Source organism: Seriola dumerili, unplaced genomic scaffold (assembly GCF_002260705.1).
Source record: "Seriola dumerili isolate Sdu_G_001 unplaced genomic scaffold, Sdu_1.0 BDQW01002174.1, whole genome shotgun sequence".
In the NCBI taxonomy this organism is placed as follows: domain Eukaryota; kingdom Metazoa; phylum Chordata; class Actinopteri; order Carangiformes; family Carangidae; genus Seriola; species Seriola dumerili.
In genome coordinates, this window is record NW_019176429.1 from 94564 (window position 1) to 107901 (window position 13338).

The following is a 13338-nucleotide window of genomic DNA, read 5'->3' on the forward strand; positions in this document are numbered from 1 at the left end:
GATTACAGTGGGTCAACGTCAGCTCTGCTGTTGCATAAAGAGGATTCACAAAAAACATCATTGGAAGAAACACATGGCACATGCTGCCCATTTAAATGAAGTATTCAGTCAACAAATATTTGAGATTTTTGTCATACAAATTAAACTAATGGTACATTTTCTATCAAACAAACTAACATCTGACGCCTTTTACAATTTACAAGATCTTTTTTTAAACTAAAGACTCATCTTCATTGAGATTTAATTGCAAAAAACATTAAACAAGAGTTAAGATTATACAAAAAGAATTCCAACTATTATTAAAAAACTGAATGAATTAAAGTGCAAATGATGGATGCATCTTTCTGTGGAAACATTAGCCAAAGTTAGCCTTTCTATTTTCTCCACATCCTGCCTCCATAGAAAACATGGTCTCCATGTGTTTGTGTGTGTGAGGGCTTCAGTATGGCTCTGCATGTCTGGAGAAGGACGCCATCTATTGGTGCAACTACAGAAAACACCTCTGTTCAACAAGTCCCATCCTCTCTAGTCCTGTACAAGTTTCTTGTGTGTGTGTGTGTGTGTGTGTGTGTGTGAGAACAGCAATTCAAGTTTGTAAATCAACTTCAGTGTCCCAGAAAGGTTGCAGACACATATGTGACCCATGTCTGATATTAGTCTGGTGGTTTTGAAACGGAAACATTTTCCAAAAATATATCTTTTTATACTCATTTATCTTGGCAGATGCATCATAAAAATATTCCTTGTAGCAAGAGTTGAAGCAGGTAACAGTAACACGGAGGTCAGACCTCAATCCAGCACTTCCAACCTGTCTGATTTTTTACAGCTAATATCTGCAGATCAATCTGGTAGAAAAAAACGTTAACAAGTGCAAATATTCACACGGATAAAAAATAGGAACTGTTCAACTTTGCTTTTGGGTGTGACAGTGAATGGGCTGCTAATGTCTGTTATTGTAAACGTTAACATACTGTGGATGAATGACGCCGTTGTATGAGCTGTTAGGGACATGGTGAGTGATCCTTTCTTCGTTGATGCAAGTCTGTCATCTCTTGGGTTTATGTCTCTGCTGTTGTCTTCAGTGAAGCTGGGGTTGGACAGTAACGGATGAGCTGCGGCTCAGCTTCCAGGATGTGTATCAGCCAGTTTGGTGCTGCCAAAATACCAATTTATCATGGAAACATTTCAAACTAGTTCAACATGACACTGATCAGTTCCACAGGTCCGGATGTCAGCTGGCGGTCTGACTCTGCTCACTTCAACACTTGGCTCTTTGGGTGAATTTACCAATGAGTCCAGCTGTTCTGGGATCTGGTTAAAGGACCCAGCTCCTGATGCCAACTGCTTCCGTCCAAAGAGACTGAAGTGCGTTGAATGTTAAATCTTTGATCAGAGTCATGGATTAGAAACCTGATAATTCTTCCATATTGGAAAAGTCTAATCTGCCATTAGCATCTAACATCAAGACTGACCAATCACACTGCCATTACTGTGCCAAGTGAAGTTAACACAACTCTAAATGCTGATTTTAAGCTTCTTTGTCTACATCTGTGAGTGAGGCTCCACACGAAGCACTGAGGTGACAATGAGCCGAGGAAACTGTGTGTGTGTTTGGTGGCGGCGTGTAAAGAGCCTTCGGCCTGATATGGTCCAGAACATAAGTGGACAGCTGATTTGCCTCTGTTAGTACTCCACTGGATGTCTGCATGCACAGGTGTGTATTCAGCTGGCAGTTTATTAGGAGCATCTGTGAAAAAGTAACCAACTGCAGCCTCCAAAACGATCCCACAGTTAAACCGACACCTCTCTGAAACAGTTTCAACAAAAACTGAACATTCAGAGCTTCATGAAGGAGGATATGTCACTGGAGAGTTTTCTGAGACTGCATTAGTTTCAGCCAGGTGTTCCTAATAAACTGCCAACTGAGATGGATCACACAGACCCTCGAGAAAGAAATTTACTTTCAGTCTTGGTTGTAGAAAGTATAAATGGTTGGGTTTTGAGGGGGAGAGGGGATGTTCCCAACTTATGGTGTGGTCCTCAAACCTACAGACCATGACCATTAGAGGATGTCATGGACAGTACCACTTCAAGTGTTACCATGTTACTGCACTACGAACAGCTCCAGCTCTTCATGTCCTACTGAGCTGAGCTGAGTTGTCAGAGACCTGAACTACTGGTGAAGGGTGAAGGCCCTGTTCAAACCTGGTGTTAACATCTGTCTCAGGTGATCTGATCACCAGTGATCAGCTTTAAGTTCAGGTGTGAACGCACCCAAGACGCATTGAGGACACATTTGAGATCCGATCACTCAGACCACATTCAGAAGTGGTCTGGACCACTGGATCCACTCCAAACCCACAGGATCCTCTGTCTTCAAATCATTAAGTCCAAATGAAGCAGTGAAGATCCAGTACATCCAAACTCCCGTTGTTTTGTAACGCTTACACTAATATTACACCAGAATACAAATATCCTTGGTGTGAAAAGACAGAGTTTATCACCTAATCCAAAACTGGCTGGACGTCTCAGTGAGTCGGATCTCTGCACACACTGTGAGGGTCAGGTGTGTCTGTTGGATGGATGACACCTTCTCAGTCAGGGAGGAACAGCAGCAGTGCAGCGGGACCAGGGTGACAGCAGTTATGGTGGAGTTTGTGCTAACAGTGAGGAGGACGATGGTGGTGGGACTCGTCAGTTTTCAGCCAGTGACAGTGCCAGAGCTGCCTGCAGTGCTGCCTCTTCATCAATGCTGTAGTCCTGATGAAACGCAAGAAACAACAGCTGAGAGTCACTGTACACCACACCACACAACCTGCATCTAACTACCTCTTCTATGGCTTCCTGTTACATTTAGAATAGATTTTAAGCTCCTCCTCCTTATATACAAATGCCTTAACGGGCGAGGACCAAGCTGCATCTTAACTCCCTGATTAACTATAGACCTCCGAGAACACTGAGGTCATCTGCTGATGCTTTATTGAAGGTTCCAGTAACAGCTGTAGGAAAATTGGGGATGCAGCCTTTGTCAGTTACAGCCCAAAGCTGTGGAACCCTTTATATACAGTCTATGTGTGGAACACATGACCTGTAGATACCAGAGAAGAAGTGTTCTCAAAAGAAAGATAAAACCTTATCTCTTTACAATTTTGCACTTTGCTCAGCACTTATTTTAAATGCTGTTATGAATATTGATGTCTTACCAATTTTATGCATTCTATGTAATCATTTTTCTATTTTAATGATTTATTATTTTATTATTATTCCATCTCCTTTTACATCAGTGTTTTTAATGTTTCATTTTATGTCTTTTCATGTGAAGCATTTCATTTCTTTGTTGTACATTTCATTTCATACATTTCTTGTATGAAAGGTGCTGTACAAATAAAGTTTAAATAAATATTATTCTATGGACCATCCATTATTTAAGGAGGCTGCTCCATGGGCCACTTGTATGTATTCGCACAAAATCAATGTCCTTTTGTGTGACTATATGTGCAAATGACCACAAATAATGTGATGGGGATTTTTTTTATAATAGTCAGTGCAACATAGATCCAAACCTTACACTTACATGAATCAAACAAACACTAAAGAAACACTTCCTCATCCGTTTTTCCTGATTCATAAACAATCAATTGTGAATTATTTTTGCTGTCTGATATACCGTTCATTGAGACACATTAACATTATTTGCTGAAAGACAGTTAAAGTATATTATGCTTTTACTTTTGTTACAAGATCTGTATGATGGAACAGTAAATTGATGAGTGTGTGGACTAGAACAAAAGCAATGTTTCAGATATTTGTAAATTCAGTTATATCAGCTCAGTCAGGTGGACACAAAAATAAAATACTGAGTTATTTTTATAGTGAAACTGTCAACCTGGAGAAATCTCCTTATGCAACCACGTGCTCATGGGAGTCAGACACCTAGAGAACAATAAGCATTGAAAACTGCAAGTGATTATTACTGAAGGTTAAAAGAATAAGTTGTTCAATAGAAGATAAACCCCCATGTGACTCCAGTTATCAGGTGTAGGTTTGACGGTGAGTACATGTGTAACATGTAGATTCACTGTAACATATACATACTGTTACATAACATACACATGTACAAAATATGACAGGCGGATGTTTCTTAGATGTGGACCAGTGGAAAAAGTCCCAATGTGATGATAAGGTCTGAAAATTCCCAAACGTTATACCATATCATTGTTCTTATACAATTCTTCTACAGCTGGAAACCTGCTTCACTAGTTTTGGGAATAAATTAGGCCTTTTAAGTACATGAATTTACCAGTGGTGACTTATAGTCAAATGTTTTTTATGTGTGTATACATGTGTTAAATATATGGAGGTGTGTAATATATGGAAGTCTATATATACAGTGGCTTCAGGAAGTAACCACTGAAGCCACTGAACAGGAGTGGGCAATAACCAACAACCTGATCAACTCTCTGAAGAGGAGATGTGTCGCACTGCATGAGGCAAACAGTGGTTACACCAGATACTCTCTTGTTTTCTGACCCACGGCCCTCCCCATAAAAAACTGTACATCTGTAGCCTCTGCCTTTTTCAACATAAAACTGCACATGTTAAAGTGGCCTTTTACTGAGACCAACCCAAGTCACACCGGTGCAGTAATCATGCTGTGGGATCAGCATCTTGACATGTCACACCTGTCAGGTGGATGGATGATCTTGGCAAAGCAGAAGTTCGTAGTAGACGTCTTTTGTGTGTTTAGAAAAAGTCTTAGATCTTTAATTTCAATGAATGAAAAATGGGAGCAAAAACAAAAGTGTTGCGTTTATATTTTTGTTATATCATGTAAGAATGTGTGACATCAGATTTGATGATTTCATCATGGCCACATCACCCTGCCAGGGAGCACCACAGCAAACATTCAGCTATTGGACTGCATTAACCCCCCTCCCTGTCTGTGTGGTGTTTTTCTATTGGATTAAACACATTCATTTAAGAATATGCATACAACTGAAACAATGTATTAAAACTAGATTTTGACACAGGACCCTCTTCATGGGAGCTTCTCAGGATCAGGGGATAAAGCAGGACCACCTTCCCTGGCTTCCACTGGAACTACTATCTACAGAGGAAGTGTGTTCTCAGCGATGATGTTGCTGTTGAATGTTTATAAAAAATGACTTTTCAGTACTGTAAGCAGCACAGAAAAAATTCCCTCCATTGTATTAGAATGGAGGCAGAAATCTCAGTGACAGATGAATCCAAATCTATACAGAGCGATATCAGCCAAAGAGAGGTGAAAGAATATGTTTCCCTTTAGCTTTGTTGAAATGATTCTATGATTTCCTTGCAGTAAAAGTTAAAAATGTTATTTTTAAACATTAAAATCAACAGGAATTGGACTTACAACAAAGGTGTCATAGGAGAACTTGTGTCTGTGGAGAAGATGCTGGAGGAAGTTGGAGCTCTTATAGCTGGGGTCTCCCCACGGCATGGCTGAACACACTGGACACACCTGGAGAGATAGAGATACACACACACACACACACACACACACACACACACACACACACACACACACACACACACACACACACACACACACACACACACCACAGTTTATGTCAAGCTACTGCCACAACTCAGACAGACAGTCACATGCATGTGTAATCAGACACTGAACTGAAGTCAAGTCAGAGTTTATTACAGCAGAATATTGCTCAAAATATGTGTTAAAGGGCTGGACATAAAACTAAATGACATGAACAATGTGTAAAATACAAAAATGCCAAAAGTGAGATAAATCACATACAAGACATTAGAAACAAAACACCCAGAGCATTCAAAAGTAAATCAAATGTGATGTAAAATACAACATGAAATATGCGCACAAAACTGGAAGCATGAAGATGTTAATAAGATCAGATTACAAGGAGTTGTAGTCTGGAGGTCTCTAGTGTGTTCAGTACGGCTACTCCACCCTGACACCTCAGGAATGATGATGTTTTGGGGTGGGCAGTAGCAAAGACCAGGAACCAAAACCCGGTTCATGTAGACAAAATGTGGATAAAGTTCCTGAGAACCTGAAACTGTTCTGGGGTTTCTAAAAAAAGTTCATGCGGCTCTTTTTCCTCAGGAGGCTCAGGTCCTTTGACGTCTGCAGTGAAATGCTGCACATGTTTTATCAGTCAGTGGTGGCCAGTGTACTCTTTTATGCTGCAGTCTGCTGGGACAGCAGGATGTCCGACATGAACGCAAAGAGGCTGGATAAGCTGGTAAAAAAGGCTGGGTCTGTGCTTGGCAGGAGTCTGGACTCACTCAGGACTGTTGGGGAGAGACGCATGCAATGTAAGATGGAGGCCATCTTGGACAATACCAACCATCCTCTCCACAACATTCTGGCAGGACAGAGAATCAGTTACAGCTGCAGCAAATGTCTCATCTCACTGCACTGCAGAACAGAGAGGTTCAGGAGATCCTTTGTTCCCACTGCCATCAGGCTATACAACACCTCAGCCAAAGGAAGTGGACTAATCTATCTATCTAATCTATCTTTATTTATTATTAACTGTTTTTATTATTATCAACTGTTTTTATTATTATTATATTATTATTATCATTATCATTATCATTATCATTATCATTATCATTATCATTATCATTATCATTATCATTATTATTATACAACAATGAGCTAATGGACACATGAATTTCCCAGAGGGGATAAATAAAGTATCTATCTATCTATCTATCTATCTAAAAAAGCTGTTTCTGGGACTAACTGAGAGCACATCTGGAGATTCAGGATCAGCTGAGTTAGTGTAGATCACCTGGTATATTAGAGAGTAGTCTCTTACCACTTTATTGGGGTCATTACGGTGGTTGTCCATACAGTGCTTCACCAGTTCCTGCTGGTCCAGGTTCCTGGCCCCACAGAATGGACACACAAATGTTGACCGGTTTGGAATATTGCTACATGAGAGAGGACACAAAGAGAGGACATGAATTATCACAAGCCTGTAGCAGCTAATTCAATCCTGCTAACTAGCCTTGGAAATTTATAGGTAATGAGTCAGAATGTACAGTGTGGTCATGTGCAATTTATCACATGGTTTATGATCTGTGTATGGGTTTATTTCACTGTGAGACAGTGGAGAAAGATGTATGTGGAATGTACTCTACTTAAATACAACAATGTAAACTTCCACTGAAGCTTTGATAGTGCACCTATGGCTGGGACTCATGGGAAATGTAGTTGCTAATGTGAACATACATAGTCTCTGCAGCTGAGCACTGTCACTGTCAAGTGTGTGTACCTTGGTATAGGTTGGGAGGTGGGGACCACAGGGACAAACTTGGGACAGTTGGCTATCTGCTCCTGTACTTTAGAACAGGAAGCAATGTGGGACCTCATCTTCGCCAGAGCCACCTGAGAACACACACACACACACACACGCATTTTTTTTCAAAATTATCTTCTGTTAATTACTTAATCACTTGCATGTGAAAGCACCAGTGGGGTGATAGGCGCAAACACACAACAGCAGCAGAGAAGCAAAGAGTGCAGCACTAACAAGAGTCATATCATATCACTCATATGCCAGAATGTGGTCTAACGTGAGACGGATCGATCCTGTTCCTGTCATTATCTATACTCAAAACAAGACCCAGTAGGTAATGTTGACTTTCAGGTATCAATCTGCCTGCTATCAAGTTATGGTTTCATTCCCATTCAATAAATCCAGAATTCAAAGAGTTTTCCCACACACACACACACACACACACACACACACACACACACACACACACACACACACACACACACACACACACACACACACATTATATATCAATATCAGTAACATCTTCACTAGCATGGTGTGGGTTCATTTTGTCACACCAGTCTCACTGTTTATCTTGTACAGCTCTGTGCTTGTGTACATTTTAACTGATACGTACTGTACATGTATGTGTGTTTTTATTTTATACAGTAGATTTGTTTTGTTATTTTATTTGGGTTATTTTCTGTTAAGTGCTTTTATTTTCTAAAATGTTTTACACTTCAAGGCACCATCACTTCTCACAGCAGCTGTAAAATAAATAATACTTGCAAAAATAAAATATGAATTGTATCTTCATACATCTTACATTCTGGAGAAAAGTTACAGTCACAAGATGATATCTATTTATGTACCAAGTAATAATAATCAGACACTAATCAGAGTATGGAAAGTTACGCCCATGATTTTGTGACATTGGTGCTGACGGTCAGTATCTACCTTCTTGCTACAGCCCCTGCAGGGTGCTTTGTATGAGGCCAGCTGCTTCTCCACACTGGAGGAGCGCTCCACTTTCTTGGGGTCAAAGGGCACACGACAGAGAGGGCAGAGGGGTGAGGTCACCTGAAGACACGGCTGCAGACACTCCCCACAGAACCTGGAACAGCAGAGGAGAAAAGGTGAAGTTAGAGCAGGGCAGGTACTGCTCCCTCTCTGTCCCCACCCAGAGTCACCCTGCTGGTGTAGGGAGACGCTCGCCAGCCTTTAAGGGACCAGTATATTCCGATGGTCAGATAGGAGAACCCCCCCCCCCCCCCCCCCAATTGACATTCCTTACATTGAGCTTTGTATTGCAATAAACTACTAAGTAACAATAATAATTATGATATTATCAATAACCTAGCCTAAACCGATGAACCCAAAAAACAAAAAAACAAAACACATCACAGATTTACTGAGAAATGTTTGGGTCTTTCTGTTTATTTAACATTTAATCAGTTATAACTTACTTTCCATTGGTTTTCTTGCAGGTGACTAATGGTTTAATGGTATTAGAATGATATGAAATTATAACATAGGTTCATTTCATGGATGTCATTTACAGCAGTATTCACTTTGTCCCTGAGTGCTGGGTTTTTTGTGGAAGAAGTTAGAATTCTACTAGAGCCGCACATTACGCAAATCATTCAAACAAATCATATTGCGATTATTTTTGGCAGATATTGCAATTGCAGTATGTTTCACTTACAGTGATTGTTTTTGCATTTTCATTTTCACTGAAAAAATTTTTTTAAATGATGATGATGTGATTTTTGATGGTCTTGTATCAAACTAACATGTTCCTTTACATCTGGAGAATATGATTTGCACCACAACGCTAATGATGCAAACAACAATGTGACACATTTTACCTTCATCAAAACAATTGCAGCTCCTGTGATTTGGAAATGGCACTTGGCCATATTGTGATTTCAATTATATTCGATTAATTTTGCAGCCCTAAATTCTACCATATTCAGGAGTCTTTCCTTCAAAATCCAATGTTGAATTAAGAGTCACAATATACAGCACAACACACACACACACACACACACACACACACACACACACACACACACACACAGTCACTCTTAGGTTGTGCCTGTGTGAAAATGATCTGTTCTGAGCAGATGAATTAACTTTACAAGGATTTGACAGATGAAAGCTTTAACTGGAGACACTGGGAGTCAGACATATGTTTTACACACACAGTATAGAGCTGAGTCTGATCTGTTGTGTGTATGTGTGTGTACAGTATGTATGGGCCAGTGAGAAGCAAACATTAGTGTCAGTACCTCATGTTTCACCTAACCCCATTAGCAGCAGAGAAGTAAAAATAGCTGCATTTTCCCTTTAACCAGAAATAGAACTGAGGCTACCTAAGGTCTGATCTGCTCTGTTGTTCTCTTCAGCTCCACGCTGAGAACAATTCGAAATACACCTCTCTGAGACAGTAAGAGTTGATAATATCACTATCCCATCAGTTACACAAGTCTTCACAAGTAACACATCAACATTAACTTGACTGCAAATGATCCAAGATGACCTCAGTCTTCAGATACCTGTTTCCCCCACAGCAAACCCTCATCCAGAAATAATTAATGACATGTGCAAGTTAGAGTACAAGAAAACCACAACATGCAGTTCTCAGTGCAGAGGAACAAGCTTCCACTTCTCTGGTAAAGATGTTTTTGGTGTTGTAGCCTGATGTCTGTCATCAGAACTCTTATTTCTCTTGCACTTGGGTCTGCTGACATGCAGAGAGTTTTCATCTGTGTAATGACTGACAGCTTGTTTTTTCTTTACAGAACTGTGGCCTTGTTTTCTCTCTGTGGACGACATCCATGCCGCTTGATGTCACCATCAGTGAGGAGCTTTTCACTACTGTTCAGTGAAATACATCACCAGGCATGAGGTACCAGGTCCACTGTGATGAGTGACAAACAATGAAACTGAGACTCTGTTTCTAAACCACCTTCAACCTAAAATCTTTGGTATTTCTGTACTGTGAATTTGTGTTATTTAACAGCTGACATTTACACTGATAACAAGGCTTAGGCCAATATTTGATAACATAAACCTGAAACATAAAGTCCAATAATATAATTATATATTATAAAAATAAAGCACCTAAAGGATAAAATACAGTAATACAATAATGTCATCATAATATAAAGTACTGCGATGTCTGGGTTCGACTGTATGGCCTACAAGCCTACAGATAACAATATGAGATAAGCGTCTATCTGACAATATGTCAGGCCCTATTTATTTTGTTTGAAAGATGCAAAAATATTTGCGCATCTCATTTAAACATCTCAATTAAAACCATATTGCTGGGGTATAAAAAACACATTACACCTTATTCCACCACTAAAACATTGCAATGAATTAGAGGATGTTTGTTCATATTGCCAAATATGATGATAACATGATCTGTTTGAGGATAATAACTGTAGTGATGGAGTCAACATCAGTCAAAGGTGAATGACAACAGCACTGTCTGGTGCAGCTGCTGCCAGATGTTTTAGAAAAACAATGGGCCAAATGAACTAACCCAGTCCAGCTGTGACTAACAACACATAAACCACACAACATCACACATACAGCACTCCTGGAATGAACAAGCGACATGTCACCGTAACTTACTGTACGCACAGCAACACACATCCAAACAAGAAGTAGATACTTTACGTGTGAGCACAGCTGGCGATGCTGACGGGTTTGTGGTAGACCTCCAGGCAGATAGGACAGGAGAACTGGCTCTCGATGCCCTCAGCCGGGGCTGCCGGGGAGCCTGAGCCGCTGCTGGGCTGCTGCTGTTGCGGCTGCTGCTGACGGAGCTGGGTGCTCGCCGAGACAAAGCTCCGAAACATCGCCATCATGGAGCCGGAGAGGATCTGCAACTGTCGACAACAGCTCGCTTCCCGTGAGAGGAAGCTGTCCAACTGTTCAAAGTGCTGGCAGCTGGCGCATTATCCGTACAGCAGTTTGAATATATGTCGTACAAACATGGTGGCTTTTCGATATACTCGCTATGAAATTATCTTCACCGAAACAAAGCATTACTTTCCCCTGGCTGGAGAAGACATGCCGGAGAAGTAAACATTGGAAGCAGAGCTAGTTGACGAGTGTCAACATGGTGCTACGAGGATGACCTGAATAAAAAACATGAATCTACAAACTCACGGAGAGCAGCTGAAGCTACATCCACTTGGTTGTCAGATTAGCGCTTTTGGAAAAACGCCAGTGGACACTCACGAACAACACAAGAGGCTACAACAAAAGCCCTCCACGACCTGTGCTTTATGGAGGTTGTAGTACCAGTATTGAGTTGGGCTCTGTACTGTATATGTCTTCAGAACTACAATCCCAGAGCCCACTTCAGAGGAGTACAGTAAACCACACGGGACAAAAGTACCGAACCGCGTTATCACCATTTATTAACAAACAAGGAAACAGTAGATGGTGTATTTACAAAAAGAAAGGTGTCGCACACCAGTTCGAATAAAATTAAGTCATTGATAATTAATATTTATCAATGTCATCAATTAATGTGAATTGGTTTGTTGTTAACCAACTCACATATTATTTTAATAGAGGAGAAAACTTGACACCCTGCGAACATCAAAGACATAACAACACAGAGACAACAAACCACCATGCTGACAAGCAACAGAAATTTAACATCATGAACAACATTTATCCTGCTGCTGAAATCTGAGTAACAGGCTTCACTTAAAGATTTCAACATGTTTCTTCTTCGTGTTCAGTCACAGTCCAGCTTCAGGTTGAACCTTCACTCAGATATCCGAGTATGATCCAACCTTCCCCCAAACTCTGACAGTCACAAACAGAAGTTTAAAGATACTGCGACATGAAGAAACTGTTTGACTTTCTAGATTTACTGTCTCCGTGAAGTCTCTGAGTTTCTCCTTCGTCTTTTTAAACTCATCAGTGACCTTCTGACACAGATCAGCTGGCTGGATGATGGAGGCTTTTCATCCTGCTCAGGGGTCGCAGTGATTCTGAAGACAGCCACAATGAGATTCAACAGACAGTTACAAGTACCTCCAAAACTCCTTTACTCATTTCTCTCAGTTCGAACACTCGTCTCAAAATCATGTCAAACTCCATTATCTCTGTCAGAGTTTTTCAATCATGAACTTCAGCTGATTTTTCCTCCAACACTTTACACGTCGTGTTTATTTCTTCCAGGTTCTTCTTCACTGGTTCTACAATCCTCATGAATTCTTTCCCTAGCTCTTCTACTCTCTTTGCACTTCCATCTTCTGTCACCTTTTTTGATATATTTGCATCAACAACAACACCAGCTCCAGTTGCTACTGCTCCTCCTACTGGATTCCAGGTCCCAAGGATCCCAAGTCCGAGTGCTACTCCTAGTCCCACTCCTCCAGTAACAGCTCCTCCTTTTCTCTGTGTCTGTTCTCTCCTGCATCTTTCTCACATCAGCAACGATCCTCTGAAACTCTCCGACAGTCTCGGATCTGTCTCATCCTGTTTTCACCGCTGTTAAAATGTTTGATGAATGAAAGTAGTGCGTCCATTAAAAGACAGATTAGCAGCAGGGGATTGTCTCTGAAAGCTAGCTTGACTTCCAGCTGTTGTATCTAAAGTTTCTGTCATTATCAAGCAGAACTGAGCTCCGTCTCCTTCAACATCATATCATCATATCACTCTTGTATGTTTAAATCTAACAGTAAATGTAAGAGCACGAAGAATGAGTCATCTGACTACACAGAGAGATATGAGAGATTTCTACACCAAACTAATGTTAACAACCAGCTTTACAGATGACATCATCAGACGCGACAGCCTCTAACGGCAGGAACAGCACCATCTGACATTCAGTCAGATCGTTTCCTCCGTGGTGAGTTTTCAGGAGTTCATTTCTGGATTAGCTAACATCTCAGGGCTGTGCACAGACAAGGGGGGCAGGAAAATAAGGGCATCCATCTCATATTAAAAAGAAATTACTTGCATAAAAAAGTTACTTACATATTTATTTATTTCA

At 40.6% G+C, this 13338-nt stretch overlaps 1 protein-coding gene across 1 annotated transcript; it reads right to left on the reverse strand.

Moving 5' to 3' along the window:
• Positions 1 to 1999: 1999 nt before the first annotated feature.
• rnf166 (ring finger protein 166) lies at positions 2000 to 11424 on the reverse strand. Its single transcript, XM_022769047.1, has 6 exons — positions 10998 to 11424; positions 8265 to 8421; positions 7302 to 7414; positions 6843 to 6957; positions 5393 to 5500; positions 2000 to 2760 (listed from the first exon to the last, which is right to left on the reverse strand). Exons 1-6 carry the CDS (start codon positions 11186 to 11188, stop codon positions 2695 to 2697), a joined length of 750 nt encoding a protein of 249 aa, XP_022624768.1. The 5' UTR covers positions 11189 to 11424; the 3' UTR covers positions 2000 to 2694.
• Between the last annotated feature and the right edge of the window lie 1914 nt (positions 11425 to 13338).

Excerpts from the sequence above, each read along its gene's own strand:
- rnf166 (XM_022769047.1), bottom strand. The coding sequence starts at position 11,188 with ATGATGGCGATGTTTCGGAGCTTTGTCTCGGCGAGCACCCAGCTCCGT. Across the intron at positions 7,415-8,264 it reads GCAGGGGCTGTAGCAAGAAG|GTGGCTCTGGCGAAGATGAG; the intron begins GTAGATACTGAC and ends GTGTGTTCTCAG. Across the intron at positions 2,761-5,392 it reads TCTCCTATGACACCTTTGTT|GACTACAGCATTGATGAAGA; the intron begins GTAAGTCCAATT and ends GCGTTTCATCAG.